This window comes from Temnothorax curvispinosus, unplaced genomic scaffold (genome assembly GCF_003070985.1).
Source record: "Temnothorax curvispinosus isolate PA1 unplaced genomic scaffold, ASM307098v1 QBEX01002262.1, whole genome shotgun sequence".
Lineage (NCBI taxonomy): Eukaryota > Metazoa > Arthropoda > Insecta > Hymenoptera > Formicidae > Temnothorax > Temnothorax curvispinosus.
Window position 1 is genome coordinate 87,155 of NW_020212042.1, and position 13,174 is coordinate 100,328.

A 13,174-nucleotide genomic window follows, 5' to 3' on the forward strand; every position below is an offset into this window, starting at 1 on the left:
TTTTGCGGACCGTTCATGAAATAGCACGACAACACGCGCTCATTTATTTCACAGTATTAAATACGGATAAAATTTCTAAGTCTATAAATATTATTACTCAAGTTGTCAAAAGCAATATCAATTTAGATATGATATAAATATTATTCAAGAATAATTCGTAAACAGGTTTTAATCATCAAAATCGGTAAAGGCACTATAAAAGGGTGAAGATATAAGACTGCATGTTAAATAACTTGCTAAAGTTTTTACATTTTTACTGCAACAAGTAATGTTAAGAAAATGACATATCTCATGGAGATAAGATGTTCGAAAAGTCAAATTGACCTAACAAAAAAAACCGCTAGTCACAAAATAGGAACGCTACACTGATCCTTTAACAGAGACCCTTCTGCCCCATCGAGCGGCATTTTTCTTCGATCCCTTCACGATGATGAAACGTTTTTCTCAATGATGCTCAAGCATGTGTAGATTTCTTCATATGGAAACTCGACATCCATCGCAGATATGTATTTCGAATTTAAGGTTGACAAAATAAAAACGATAAAGCACAGTGAAATACGATAGAAATGAATTTGCGCGACTTACTTTTCCAGCGATTTTAAGTTTCAACCGTAATTTTGCATCGTTTTGCTTTTTTTGCAAAGATGTTACTTTTACTTAATTCGTTTTTTTAATTGCTGCACTGACTTTTATATTCATTAATAATAACAAAGGCGCAACAGGAATTTCTCAATATCAGCGCAAAATATTATGAGATTTTGATAGAAAATATAAAAAGAAAATTTCACTTACTTCTTTAAATTACTGTTTCTTATCAGAAAGAAAGCTATGAATTCTTTATAGAACAATTTGTATTTTTGCGGTAATTAAAATCGCTACAAACAGTCTTTATGTTTGTTGTCTATTCGATATTACGGACTAGTAAATAATTTAAGTTAAAGTATAATCTATGCGCTAATAATTTTATTCCACTAAATTAAAAAATTGTTAATTACTCTTTTGCAGGAATGTCCTGGTGAATCGAAGGATTTTCGTGCGGAACAGTGCGCGGAGTTCAACAACGTACCCTTCGAAGGAGTTTATTACGAGTGGGTATTTCTTCTTTTTTTCTTCTTGTCTCTTTCTCTCTTTCTCTCCCTCCCCCTTTCTTGTGACTGCATTATGATGATTATCAATGTCCACTCGATTGGGAATTCTGTCGAATTCATGAAACGAGATTATTGTGGCGTAGTGACGGTGATTTATGTTCGGTACTCCGACCTGGGACGATGATAGAATTCTCCGCGGCCTTTGACATCACTTAATAATCCGCCTATTTGTCCTGCAATCCACGGCCGCTTATTCCGTTATTTAATGAAAGACATAATATTTATGGATACCCTTTTTTCTTCATGCATCGTGAATTAAGTAATCGAAAGGGATTCGAACTTGGATTCAAAAGTTTCTTTCAAAACTATGATCACATAAATACTGTTATTTATTAATATAGAATAAAATCATGATCCGAATCTCTTATTTGCTATGGTGGATGTTTCACTACGACGCAAAATACATCGTTTAAATTAAATAATATAAGGTAATAGATATTAGTAATTGATTGACAAAATGGACACAATAATAATTGATTTTTAATTACACATTATTATTTATTTTCCGCAGTTGGATTCCGTACACCGGAAGTCCGAATAAATGCGAACTGAATTGCATGCCACGAGGCGAGCGATTTTTCTACAGGCATAAAGTCGCCGTGGTCGACGGCACTCCTTGTGAATCTGAAAAGAACGATGTTTGCGTCAAAGGCAAATGCATGGTAAATTATGTTTAATTATTAATTATCGCAAATTTATAATTGCGTAAGAAACAATTAGATAATTTTATTTAAAATATATTTTCGATCGTATACTCTTACCAAATAATATAGGCTTATGTTAAATAATGACTTATGGTTAAATAAAATAAAAAAAACTCCATATATTTCGATGGAATTGATTTATAAAATTGTCCGATAGCACGTCGGATGCGATATGATGTTGGGCAGCGATGCCAGAGAAGATGCGTGCAGAGAGTGCGGTGGCGATGGCTCAGATTGCAATACCGTTACCGGCTTATTTGATACAGACGACCTCCAAGTGGGTGAGTAATTTTCGTTAATTAATCTTTGCAATAAAAATTTAGTAACATTCCCACAACTTTCCAGCAAGCGATTGAAATTATTTCTGTGTAATCGATATTGTATATTTTAATTAATTTTCTATTACTTTATAAAGTCTTTTGCAATTCTATTATTTATTTTATTTTCTTACACTAATAATAGAAATATTATTTTTCCAGGTTATATTGATATTTTACTTATTCCCGAGGGCGCGACAAATATCGTTATAAAAGAAAATTATCCATCTAACAATTATTTAGGTGAGTAAAAACTCATATAAATATAAAAAAGTAAAATATAGCGTGATGTATAAATATTTAACTAATATAAATCAATAATTTAATATTAATATTAATAATTTTATCAATAAATATAATATTAATAAGTTGGTTGGACAGAGTTGGTCAATCTAAATATTTTTGGAAATTGTTAATTAGCTATACGCAACACAACCGGACATTACTATTTAAACGGCAATTGGAGAATAGATTTTCCGCGCAGCTTGCGCTTCTCCGGTACGATCTTTCATTACGCTAGAGATCCACAAGGATTTGCGGCACCTGATACCATCACGGCTCTGGGACCAACGAATGAGCCGATTTACGTAGTGGTCGGTATACCATCGGTGTCGGTTTTCTTTTGGTACTGAAATATTCAGAGTCGAGAGTGTATTAACGAGGAACCGTTTTCCTTTCGCAGTTGCTGTACCAGGACCGCAACGTAGGAGTGCATTATGAGTACAGCATACCCAAGAAGTTCTCGACGCGTACCGATCCGGACAGTTACACTTGGGTAACCGATGAATTCTCAAGTTGCAGCGTCAGTTGCGGTGGAGGTAAGTATTAAAAGATTATTTTTTTAATATACGCGCAATTAAAACTGCAGGTTCTCAAGTTCCATCTTTTCTCGTCATAGGAAACAATGCTTTCGCCCGTTATGCGCAAATATTTAAAAGATGTGTTTGTGTTGATAATACTAAGAAATAATTTCAATTATTTTAGTAAACTACTTTTATTTTAATTCGAATATTGACGAAATATTAATAAATCCCTCAAAATAATGTAATTACTTGGCTATCATGAAACTAAATGGCAGCAAAGTAATAAATATTACTGATCAATTTTAATTATAGTTTGAACATTGAAATTAATAATTAACTATTAATCTAACTTGTTATTCTAACCAGTTATTCTAACCTGTTAATTTAAAGTAACAGTTTTATACGAACAAAGACAAGTCCGTTTCACGCTTCGTTTACCTTTTAAGGCTATCAATCGAGACGAGTAGCTTGTGTACGAAGGCGCGACAATCAGCCGGTGGATGAGAGCTTATGCGATCCGCAGTTGGAACCGGCTGACACTCAGAGCTGTAGCGAAGAACCGTGTCCGCCTGGCTGGGTAGAAGGCCCGTGGTCAAATTGCACGAAACATTGCGGCGAAGGGGGCGAGCAGACCAGAGAGATCAAATGCGAGCAAATCATCTCGGGTGGAATTGCTTCCGTGGTGGATGATTCTCAATGTCTGGAAAAAATCGGGCCGAAAGGACTCACTAACCAGGAATGCAACAAAGACGTGGATTGCCCACTGTGGCACGAAGGGCCCTGGAAGCCTGTAAGTTGTATTATCACGTATAGCGATATTAAATTATACAATTATGTGATTATATGATGAAAAAAAAATTAATTTTCTCTCAGTGCGATCATATATGCGGGCCTGGTAAGCAAACCAGGGCAGTCACGTGCTACAAGAAGGTGGACGGCAAGATCCAAGTGTTGGAAGATGAGGCATGCGAAACGGAGGTGCCCGAACGTGAAAAAGATTGCGAACTGAGACCTTGCGCTGGTCTCGATTGGGTTGCCTCTGAATGGAGCGGAGTGAGTCCTTTGAACACGAGAATAACTTTTTATTAAATAAGAAATGACCGAAATTGCTTCTATATGCTTCTCAAAGTTTTAAACAAACAAATGTAATTTGAAAATCTTTTCTTATAATAGTGCGAGGAAAAATGTGATCTCGTCAAAGAAACCAGAACGGCCCATTGCGCTACTCAAGATGGCACAGTTTATCCAGATGACTTGTGTGATGCAGACAAAAAGCCGGAATTGGAAAGAGATTGTGAGAAAGCCAAGAATTGCGATTTCCAGTGGTTTACCTCGCAATGGAGTGAGGTAAATAAATAAATAAACATTCTTTTGCATCTCTTCCATTATTTACTCCAAAGTAAAAATGTACTTCAATATACAAATAAATTGGCTAACATTGGTCGTATCCTCTAAATTAAATATTGCTTTCTAACGTAGCTTTTAATTAAATGTATAACAATAAAATTTATTCTATTTGTGTTTTTTATCTTTATTAACATTTTCATAGTGTTCGGCAAAATGCGGAAACGGCGTTCAGACGCGCAAAGTGTTCTGTGGTACTTTTAGTGACGATACTGTGAAAAAAGTTTCGGACGAGAAATGCGATCCTGAAAAGAAATTTGAAAGTACCCAGAACTGCACCGCTGAAGAACCGTGCAAGGGCGAATGGTTCGCAGGGCCTTGGAGCAAGGTTTGTCCTTAATTTATTTCCGGGCATATGTAACATTTTAATTTTTAAATATGGTCAATTGATATCGATTTGTTAAAGTTACTGCTAAGGTTTTGTAAAATTGATATAAATCAGATTTGTTAAAGTTACTGCTAAGGTTTTGTAAAATTGATATAAATCAGATTTGTTAAATTTCTTGAAATGTAATCATAATCAACAACGTTATCAATCACGTTGTAATATGTTGCAGTGTTCGAAGCCATGTGGCGGTGGCGACATGACTCGTAAAGTGATATGCATGAGTGAAAATAAGACGGTACCTGTGAGTCAATGTAATGCCGATGACATTATGTTCTCTACCGAAAAATGCAATGATGAACCTTGTGAAGAAGGTAAAGGTTTAACAAGCTTAGTCTTTTTCTATATTTTTAAATAAAATAGTTTAATGTTTTACAATTTACATACAGGTATAAAATAAATAATTTTTGCAACAAAAAGAAAGTATCACTTTTTAAAATAACAATAGTTTAAAAAAGACTTAAATTAACAGTAACTTTAAAAACTGTTGTTTAATAAATCTATTATTTAAATCTTAAAAATTTATTTATTTTGCATTATTTATATGCCATTATATCATTATCGATGAAAAAAGAAAAATATATTAATGCAAATTAATACATTATCCATTAAACTATCTTATTTGGAAAAAAGAAATTTATTCTGTAAATTCTGTTTACCTCGAAAATGCCTTGGATATTGTCATTTTCATTACGAGAGATAATAAAGATGTATGTATTAACATTTGCTTCATCATAACGCAGAGTACGTGATTTATTGTGACGTAAACCTTTTCATTATAGGCCACGAGCATAATATATTGAATATGCCTTGAACAGCAGGCGTGAAAATAATGAGGTTCGTGGTATTAAATTTAAATGTCCTAGCACTTATATCACATTTTAAAGGGCAACACGAACCACCTACCGTGAATAACATATCTCTCATTCTCTGTAGCGAGGAAAATTAAATTTCCGATGTGCTTTCGAAGCTAGTCAACGATAAATAGAGTGCACGCATAGAATTCGTCAACGTTATATTATTTTCATGTGCATACTTTTAAAAGACTTTTATATTAGAAATTTAAATTACGACTTATGTAAAATTGTTATTTTGCTGAACGCAGGTGCGACACCGAGCGACAAGGAGCCGGATGAGGAAACGACAGAGGAGGAGGAGGAAGAGTGCGAGGAGGAAGAGGAGGAAGAAGAAGAAATAGCTGCCGGTGAAGTCAGTCTTCCTGCGGGGGTAAGTGAAACTGGGTCGTTTCTCGCACTTAATTAAATATTAGGTGCGACTGAGTTACTTGGTAACTTCGTTTCTTATTGTTCCACCGTTTCAAAGAGTCATCTCGGATTCGCGAATCAAATCAACCTTTCCTTACGCGCGAAACAGTCTGATAACGCGATTCTCTGTCGATTTTGCGTCTCGTCGAGGATTAGATAGTTGCATTTAAGTGTCTTTTCTCGGTCTTCTTTTTTTCAGAAGGGCAAACTAATCGACCAAACAGAAGCAACATCTCTGAGTTCGCTGTTTACCGAAAGCGACGTTTACGACACTATGTTTAGCGATTCTACGAGAGGCGATATATCACCTTCCGAATTGGGTAGCGGCGAAGGTAGCGGCGACGATGATTTTACCATGTTTGACACTGGCTTCTTCACCGGCAGCACTATCGATACCGAGTCTACCGATGTCGAAGAGAGCGAAAGTCCGGTTAGCGGAATCACGACGGAAGGCAAAACCGGCACGACCGAGTTTGGCACAGAGGTAACCGAATCGGACATCACCGAAGGAACTGACGTAACGCTCGAAGGATCCGGGACTACTATCGAAGAAGGATCCAGTATCAGCCCCGAAGAAGGATCCGGCGCGAGCGCATCTACGGACGAATTCACTCAAACATCGGGATCCGATAGTGGTACGTTTCTGTCAAATACACTTATTACAGTTTTCAAGAAAGCTATTATTCCAGATAATGTTGAAATCATTTACATTGTTGATAAAATCAGTATTGCTTTATGTAGTTATTAATTCCTTTGATGTGTGATGTAGGAATAACGGAACAATCGACAGATTATTCCGTTTCCAGCGAATTGACTAGCAGTGTAGATTCTGAATCAACTGCCAGTGATATAACGACTGATTCAAGCGACGTAACAAGCGAATCGGCTGACACCGATGTCACTTCAGCGGAAACCACGATTTCTTCGACGAGTGAATCGGAAGAATCCACCGAAACAGAAACGACAAATACCGAAACAACAAATACCGAAACGACCGATTCGACAGAGACTGAAACAACACAAACTACCGAATCCACAGACACAACCGAGTCTACGGAATCTCCACCAAGTACATTATCTTCAGAGACGGAGACCACAGGTACAGAGGAAACAGAAACGACTGAAAGCGAGATCACCTCCGGTACGCATTAAATCGTAAAATAGTTTACAATATTGATTTAATATCACATAGAGATATAATTAAAATATTGTAATTTTGCATTTTATTATTTAAATTTAAATCATAGATATATGGAAATATTTTAAATGTATTTTACGAGATTTTCAATATCTTTATAACGTAAAAATGCATGAGCGCTTATATTTCTTGGTTAACATAAGCATACAATTAAATAATTTATTTATCAACGTCAAAGGTGGTTTACAAATTACAAAGTAATAATATTATTTCGCAGAAACGACGTCTGAGACATCAACAGTAGTTTCTGAGCTAACAACCGAATTAAACGTACCTGGCGAGTACGATTTCGGTTCTGAGGAACAAAGTACTGACACTATAACTACGGCAACGAGTCAAACAGACGAGAGTAGTACAATAGTTAGCAGTACGGAAGACACTACTGTTTCTGAAACGAGTCCATCGGGTGAGACTGAAACTACCGGTAGCGAGGTAACCGAATCGGGACAAACTACAGAATCAGGAGAGACAACTGAGTCCGGTATTAGCACAGAATCAGCTGAGACAACAGAATCCGGATTGACGACCGAATCAAGCGAATCTGGCGCGACAGAATCCAGCGAGAGTACCGTCACGATTTCTACGGAGACGGAAGTTACGGAGACTACCGAGTCAGGTATGACAACCGAATCGGGTGAGACAACTTTGTCAGGCGAAACGAGTGAATCGTCGGTTACGACATCGTCTCTCGAAGAGACAACAGTATCCGGTGAGACGGAAATTACGTCCTCCACGATCAGTGGAGAAACCGATCTTACCGAAAAGACTCATAGTAAGTAATCTCGAATGAGAAAATATGTAGATATTTTTCTATGATATATATTAATGTCAATTTATAACTTTAGTCACAGAGATATGGACAACTAGCTTCCCAGAAACAACAACCAAACGGCAATGCAAACCAAGGAAGAGCTGCAAGAAAACGCCCTTCGGATGTTGCTACGACAATATCACCGTTGCACAGGGACCATTTGGTCAAGGTTGCCCGACACCGCAAACATGCAACGAGACACGATACGGTTGCTGTCCCGATGGCGTGTCACCAGCCACTGGCCCCAAGAACAAGGGTTGTCCCGACTCTCATTGTAACGAATCACTCTTCGGTTGCTGTCCTGACGGTGTTACTACAGCGCAAGGCAACGATTACGAAGGATGCAAGAAACCGTGTAAAGAAACCGAGTTAGTTGCGATTTTTATAAAGTAATCTCCTCACATGTATGATCTCAGTCTTATAAATTAACCGCTTGTGCATTTAACCGCGTTAGATTTGGATGTTGTCCTGACAACGAGACTGCAGCGAGTGGACAGAATTATCTGGGATGTTGTAATATCACCAAGTTTGGTTGCTGCCCAGGTGATATGAAAGCCGCTTCTGGTCCTAATGGCGAAGGTATGTATTTCGTCTTTGTATCGTGTAAATTATACATCTGTATAATAATATACAATAAATCTGTGTGATATTCTTTTACTTATTGTTAGATTAGACTGGTCATGTTATATTATATGTTTTTATTGAGTATTGTACGTATTTTTAAACGTTTTAAATAATGGCACATGTTGTATTAAGGTTGCGAGGAAGAAGTTACTGAAACATCGGAGATATATGAAATAACAACTATTTCACAAGATTGCGCAAACACCACTTACGGTTGCTGTCCTGACGGTATTAGCATTGCAAATGGTGCCAACTTTGAGGGGTGCGGCGTCATTAATACCGAAAATTGCAGCGCGTCCTACTTTGGATGTTGCCCTGACGGAGTTTCCGCGGGTTGGTTGCATAATAATGAATAAGTTACCAGAAATTTTATAAGACTAGCTTTGGAAGCAGTTAATTATTCACAGAACTCGCTGAATCGAAAAAAATACTAACATCGCCGACTATTAATATTTTGAAATATATCATTAAATACATATAAAATAATATTTTATAATAACAGTGCGTTATAAAAGACAAGTCGCTTTTTACACCAATTTTATACCATTTACTTGTCATTGATGGATTCGTGCCATTAATCGATTGAATGGATAATTGGAAAATATCGGAACAAGCTGACGAGCCATTCTAAACTATTCCTATATGCTTCCATCGTTCGTGATTGTTTCCATAGCTCTTGGACCGGACAACTATGGCTGTCGCATGCCATGCCATGACAGTGCTTACGGATGCTGTGAGGATGGAGTAACACCGGCACATGGACCGAACAATGAGGGATGCTGCTTATCGACCCCGTACAAGTGCTGTCCGGATAACATTCTGCCAGCTCGTGGACCAAACTTCTACGGCTGTGGCTGCCAATATACGAGATTCGGTTGTTGCCCGGATAATTCGACGGCGGCGCGCGGACCAAACAATGAGGGCTGTGGCTGTCAGTACACACCCCACGGTTGTTGCCCGAATCGGTTTACCCCTGCCAACGGACCTAATTTCGAGGGTTGCCCGTGTTACACTTACCAGTTTGGATGCTGTCCCGATGGCATTACTATCGCCAAGGGCTCCCATGGTCAAGGTAACTATATACGATTGTAGTAAAATAATATAAAATTGACTTGTTGAGTGTAACTCGAGCTTAAGTCAAGAAGAATAGAAAATTATTACATGCTTTGTATAATGCGTTGTATAACATTTACAGGTTGCGGATGCGAGAACACGCAATATAAATGCTGTTCGGATGGCAGAACGCCAGCTAAAGGACCAAACTTTGCGGGATGCACCTGTGACGCATCGCAGTACGGATGCTGTCCCGACGGAATCGAGGAAGCTCAAGGGGAGAACTTCGAAGGTTGTCTCACAGTACCTTCAATGCCTGGTGCTGCATGTGGTTTGAAGAAGGATAGAGGCTCTTGTCGAGACTTTACAGTCAAGTGGTTTTATGATACCGATTACGGTGGTTGCTCGAGATTCTGGTACGGAGGCTGCGAGGGTAACGAAAATCGATTCAAAACACAGGAGGAGTGCAAAGAAGTTTGCGTTCAACCGAAAGGAAAAGGTAGTTATATTCAAACATGATATTTTGCAGAATAATTGTTACATATTGCATTTTCCTGCTATACTTATAAGATTAGAATTAAAAATGTATTTCTTATTTATAGAATTTTAAAATCAACTTCTTATATATATAAACAAACCAATTATATTTATTTAACATATCAAAATTCAAAATTTAAACAACGAATCTTCGGTTTATTTTGCAGCTGCTTGCTTCTTACCAAAAATCGCTGGTCCTTGCGAAGGATATCATCCAACGTGGTATTATGATGCCAACAGGAAACAATGCGGTCAGTTCGTCTATGGTGGTTGCCTCGGCAATGCTAACAAGTTCAAAACAAGGGAAGAGTGCGAAGAACTTTGCGTCACACCGGACGATATCGGTAAGCAAGGTTATCAATTATGGTGTATAAAAATATTATATTCTCAATTAAATTATTTTGCTCTTGTTAAATATGTATTTTTAATGTATTTAATAAAAACCTTTACTTATATTATATTAAATTTAATCTAATAGATAAAATATATTACACCTGAGAGAATTTACGAGTCAGTTAAACAACTAATACTTTATAAGTTGTAAGTTTATATTATTTAAATTTTACAGATCCTTGCGATCAACCGAAAGAAGCAGGTCCTTGCGCAGGCAATTTCACAAAATGGTACTTCAACCGAGAATCGCAAACTTGCGAACAATTCGTATACGGTGGTTGCAGAGCGAACGACAACAACTTCCCGACAGAAATCGCTTGCCATCAACAATGCTTACAGCCAGGTCGAAGGAAAGGTATGTTTCCTTTTTCATTATTGTTATTGCTTTTTGTATGTGCATTAAAATTTCGTGTATCTTAAGTAAATTATTAATTTATTTATATGACACTTATTTTAAAATATGATTAAAAATTTTATCGGTATTTATTACTTGATAAATCTTTTCTAACGACGAGATATTATGCAACTACTATTTTTAAAAAATTGATTCCATGGTTGGGATTTGATTTAGTAACAGTAGTTTAATTATATGGAATGCTTGATATTGTATGTTTAATAATTTTAGCAATGGCAAACTTTAATAAATTTTATCTGACAGATGTGATCAAACGCGTAAATCTAATTAATAATATATAACGCATTTCCCTTTAATATATGTGAGATATAAAAATTTATCAAAAGAATAGTTACTTTATACTTTAAAGAATTGTTACTTTATACTTTAATATAAAAATGATCTGTGAGATAAAATCTAAATAAGATTTAATATCTAGAAACTTAATAATATTTATAGTTTTTACTAAAAATATATTATGATAAAAGAACCCTATGAGATTACTCGGCACATAAATGGAGCATAAATCTATCAAGAATGAGTAATATTCTTGTAAGTGTGTTGGGCTTATTCAAAACTGCCACGGATAGGTATTACTAAACGTTCCTCTAGTCGTTCCTCAACGACTCGATCGCACAGTGATGGACGAACTTTTGCAGTAAATCTGTCTGACGTATGCGCCATGAAGAGAGATCCCGGACCTTGTCCGGGCTCGGCATTGCGCTGGTATTACGATGCCGAGCGTGGCACTTGTAGCCAATTTGTTTACGGCGGTTGTAAAGGCAATGCCAATAGATTCCGTACTCTTGCTGCCTGCCAGCAGCGCTGTCCTTCACAAGGTATAGACAGCAACGAAGAAAGAAAGAGCTTAATCGCTTCGTGGTAACATCACGCGCAATTTGACAAGAAACCTCAATGCTCTTGCTCGATTTTAAGAAAGCGTCAATGTTGTTGTTGTTTTTTTTTCGAACCGTATTTAGTTCATAGGTGATGGTAACCGAAAATAGAATGCAACATTGAGTCGTTATTACATGTCGACAGCAATATGAGACTGGAATAACGCAATCACATGATCGCGCGTTAGCTTTCACATAATTTTAGTTTTATGTGCACGCTTTCACTTGCATAATCTCGTCCAACACAATTTAAAAAGACATGAATCCTTCTTGGATTTCTTCATGTAAAGTATACCATATTATATTTAATGCTAAAATTACATTTTTGATAATTGCAGGATTAAACATGATAAATAATGCCTAATTATGGTTAATTCAGAATTGAATAGTGATATTATGTTATAAATTATTTATAAAGTGTACTTTAATAATTTTAATTATATAATAATTTTTTTAATATTTTGTGTGTGCATGCGTGCGTGCGTGTGTGTGTGTGCGCACGTATGTGTATGTGTGCAACCCTATAACATTAATATGATGGTGATAGAGTAAAAACTAGCAAATATAGGTTTTTATAAATTATTTACTTAAATTAAATATGAGTCTTAAACAGCAGCTGAGTAGTTTGACTAACAGTAGGAATAAGAATTTTCTTAAATTAACGACAGGTATAGTGAAGTAGTTGGAATTGGATTGAATGTTTCTAATTGCATGGTATAATAATTAATGCGATTAACAGATATTTGCACGTTGCCACGGGCGGAGGGTACATGCATGGAGAAGCAATCTAGATGGTACTTTGATCAATCAGAGAATCGCTGCATGCCATTCTATTACACTGGTTGTAATGGCAATAAAAATAACTTTGAATCTAGAGACGCATGTGAGTCTGATTGTCCGCCTAAAATTGGTAAGATTTCATTTCCCTCACGTTCTTTTTCTAACATCTTTTTTGTGTTAAATGTTATTATTATACTTTCAAAAGCGCACATTTTTGGCGTTTTTAATAGCATTAACAGTATAAATCGTCTTTTTTCAAACTTTTTACAACAAACAAAAAATTCAATTTAATTATAATTGAAACAGATTTACATTTAATTGCACATAATGTGTGATATTATATCATATGTAACAACACATTACAATTCTTTTCGTCAATATATAAAGAAATTATATAGAAAAAAGTACAAATACTTGCCTTGATTTCTTTTTCCCTCTATCTTTGTCTCAAATTTTATAATA

General features: G+C 36.3%; 1 protein-coding gene across 5 annotated transcripts in view; it reads left to right on the forward strand.

Annotated features, from left to right (window-relative positions):
- The window catches only part of LOC112468935 (papilin), an 86,494-nt gene that overhangs the window by 64,212 nt on the left and 9,108 nt on the right, over positions 1-13,174 (forward strand). For 4 of the 5 annotated variants that reach the window (XM_025038360.1, XM_025038359.1, XM_025038363.1 and 1 more), the window contains exons 5-27: positions 1,006-1,088; positions 1,660-1,810; positions 2,010-2,133; positions 2,332-2,412; positions 2,590-2,762; positions 2,852-2,987; positions 3,419-3,762; positions 3,846-4,025; positions 4,146-4,319; positions 4,522-4,704; positions 4,934-5,075; positions 5,867-5,988; positions 6,226-6,661; positions 6,796-7,167; positions 7,442-7,996; positions 8,070-8,403; positions 8,490-8,614; positions 8,792-8,992; positions 9,333-9,731; positions 9,855-10,211; positions 10,417-10,593; positions 10,818-10,997; positions 12,672-12,842. In XM_025038360.1, the coding sequence (XP_024894128.1) occupies positions 1,006-1,088; positions 1,660-1,810; positions 2,010-2,133; positions 2,332-2,412; positions 2,590-2,762; positions 2,852-2,987; positions 3,419-3,762; positions 3,846-4,025; positions 4,146-4,319; positions 4,522-4,704; positions 4,934-5,075; positions 5,867-5,988; positions 6,226-6,661; positions 6,796-7,167; positions 7,442-7,996; positions 8,070-8,403; positions 8,490-8,614; positions 8,792-8,992; positions 9,333-9,731; positions 9,855-10,211; positions 10,417-10,593; positions 10,818-10,997; positions 12,672-12,842 (5,200 nt within the window). The remainder of the gene's footprint in view (positions 1-1,005; positions 1,089-1,659; positions 1,811-2,009; positions 2,134-2,331; positions 2,413-2,589; positions 2,763-2,851; positions 2,988-3,418; positions 3,763-3,845; positions 4,026-4,145; positions 4,320-4,521; positions 4,705-4,933; positions 5,076-5,866; positions 5,989-6,225; positions 6,662-6,795; positions 7,168-7,441; positions 7,997-8,069; positions 8,404-8,489; positions 8,615-8,791; positions 8,993-9,332; positions 9,732-9,854; positions 10,212-10,416; positions 10,594-10,817; positions 10,998-12,671; positions 12,843-13,174) is intronic. The other variant, XM_025038362.1, reaches the window with a different exon arrangement.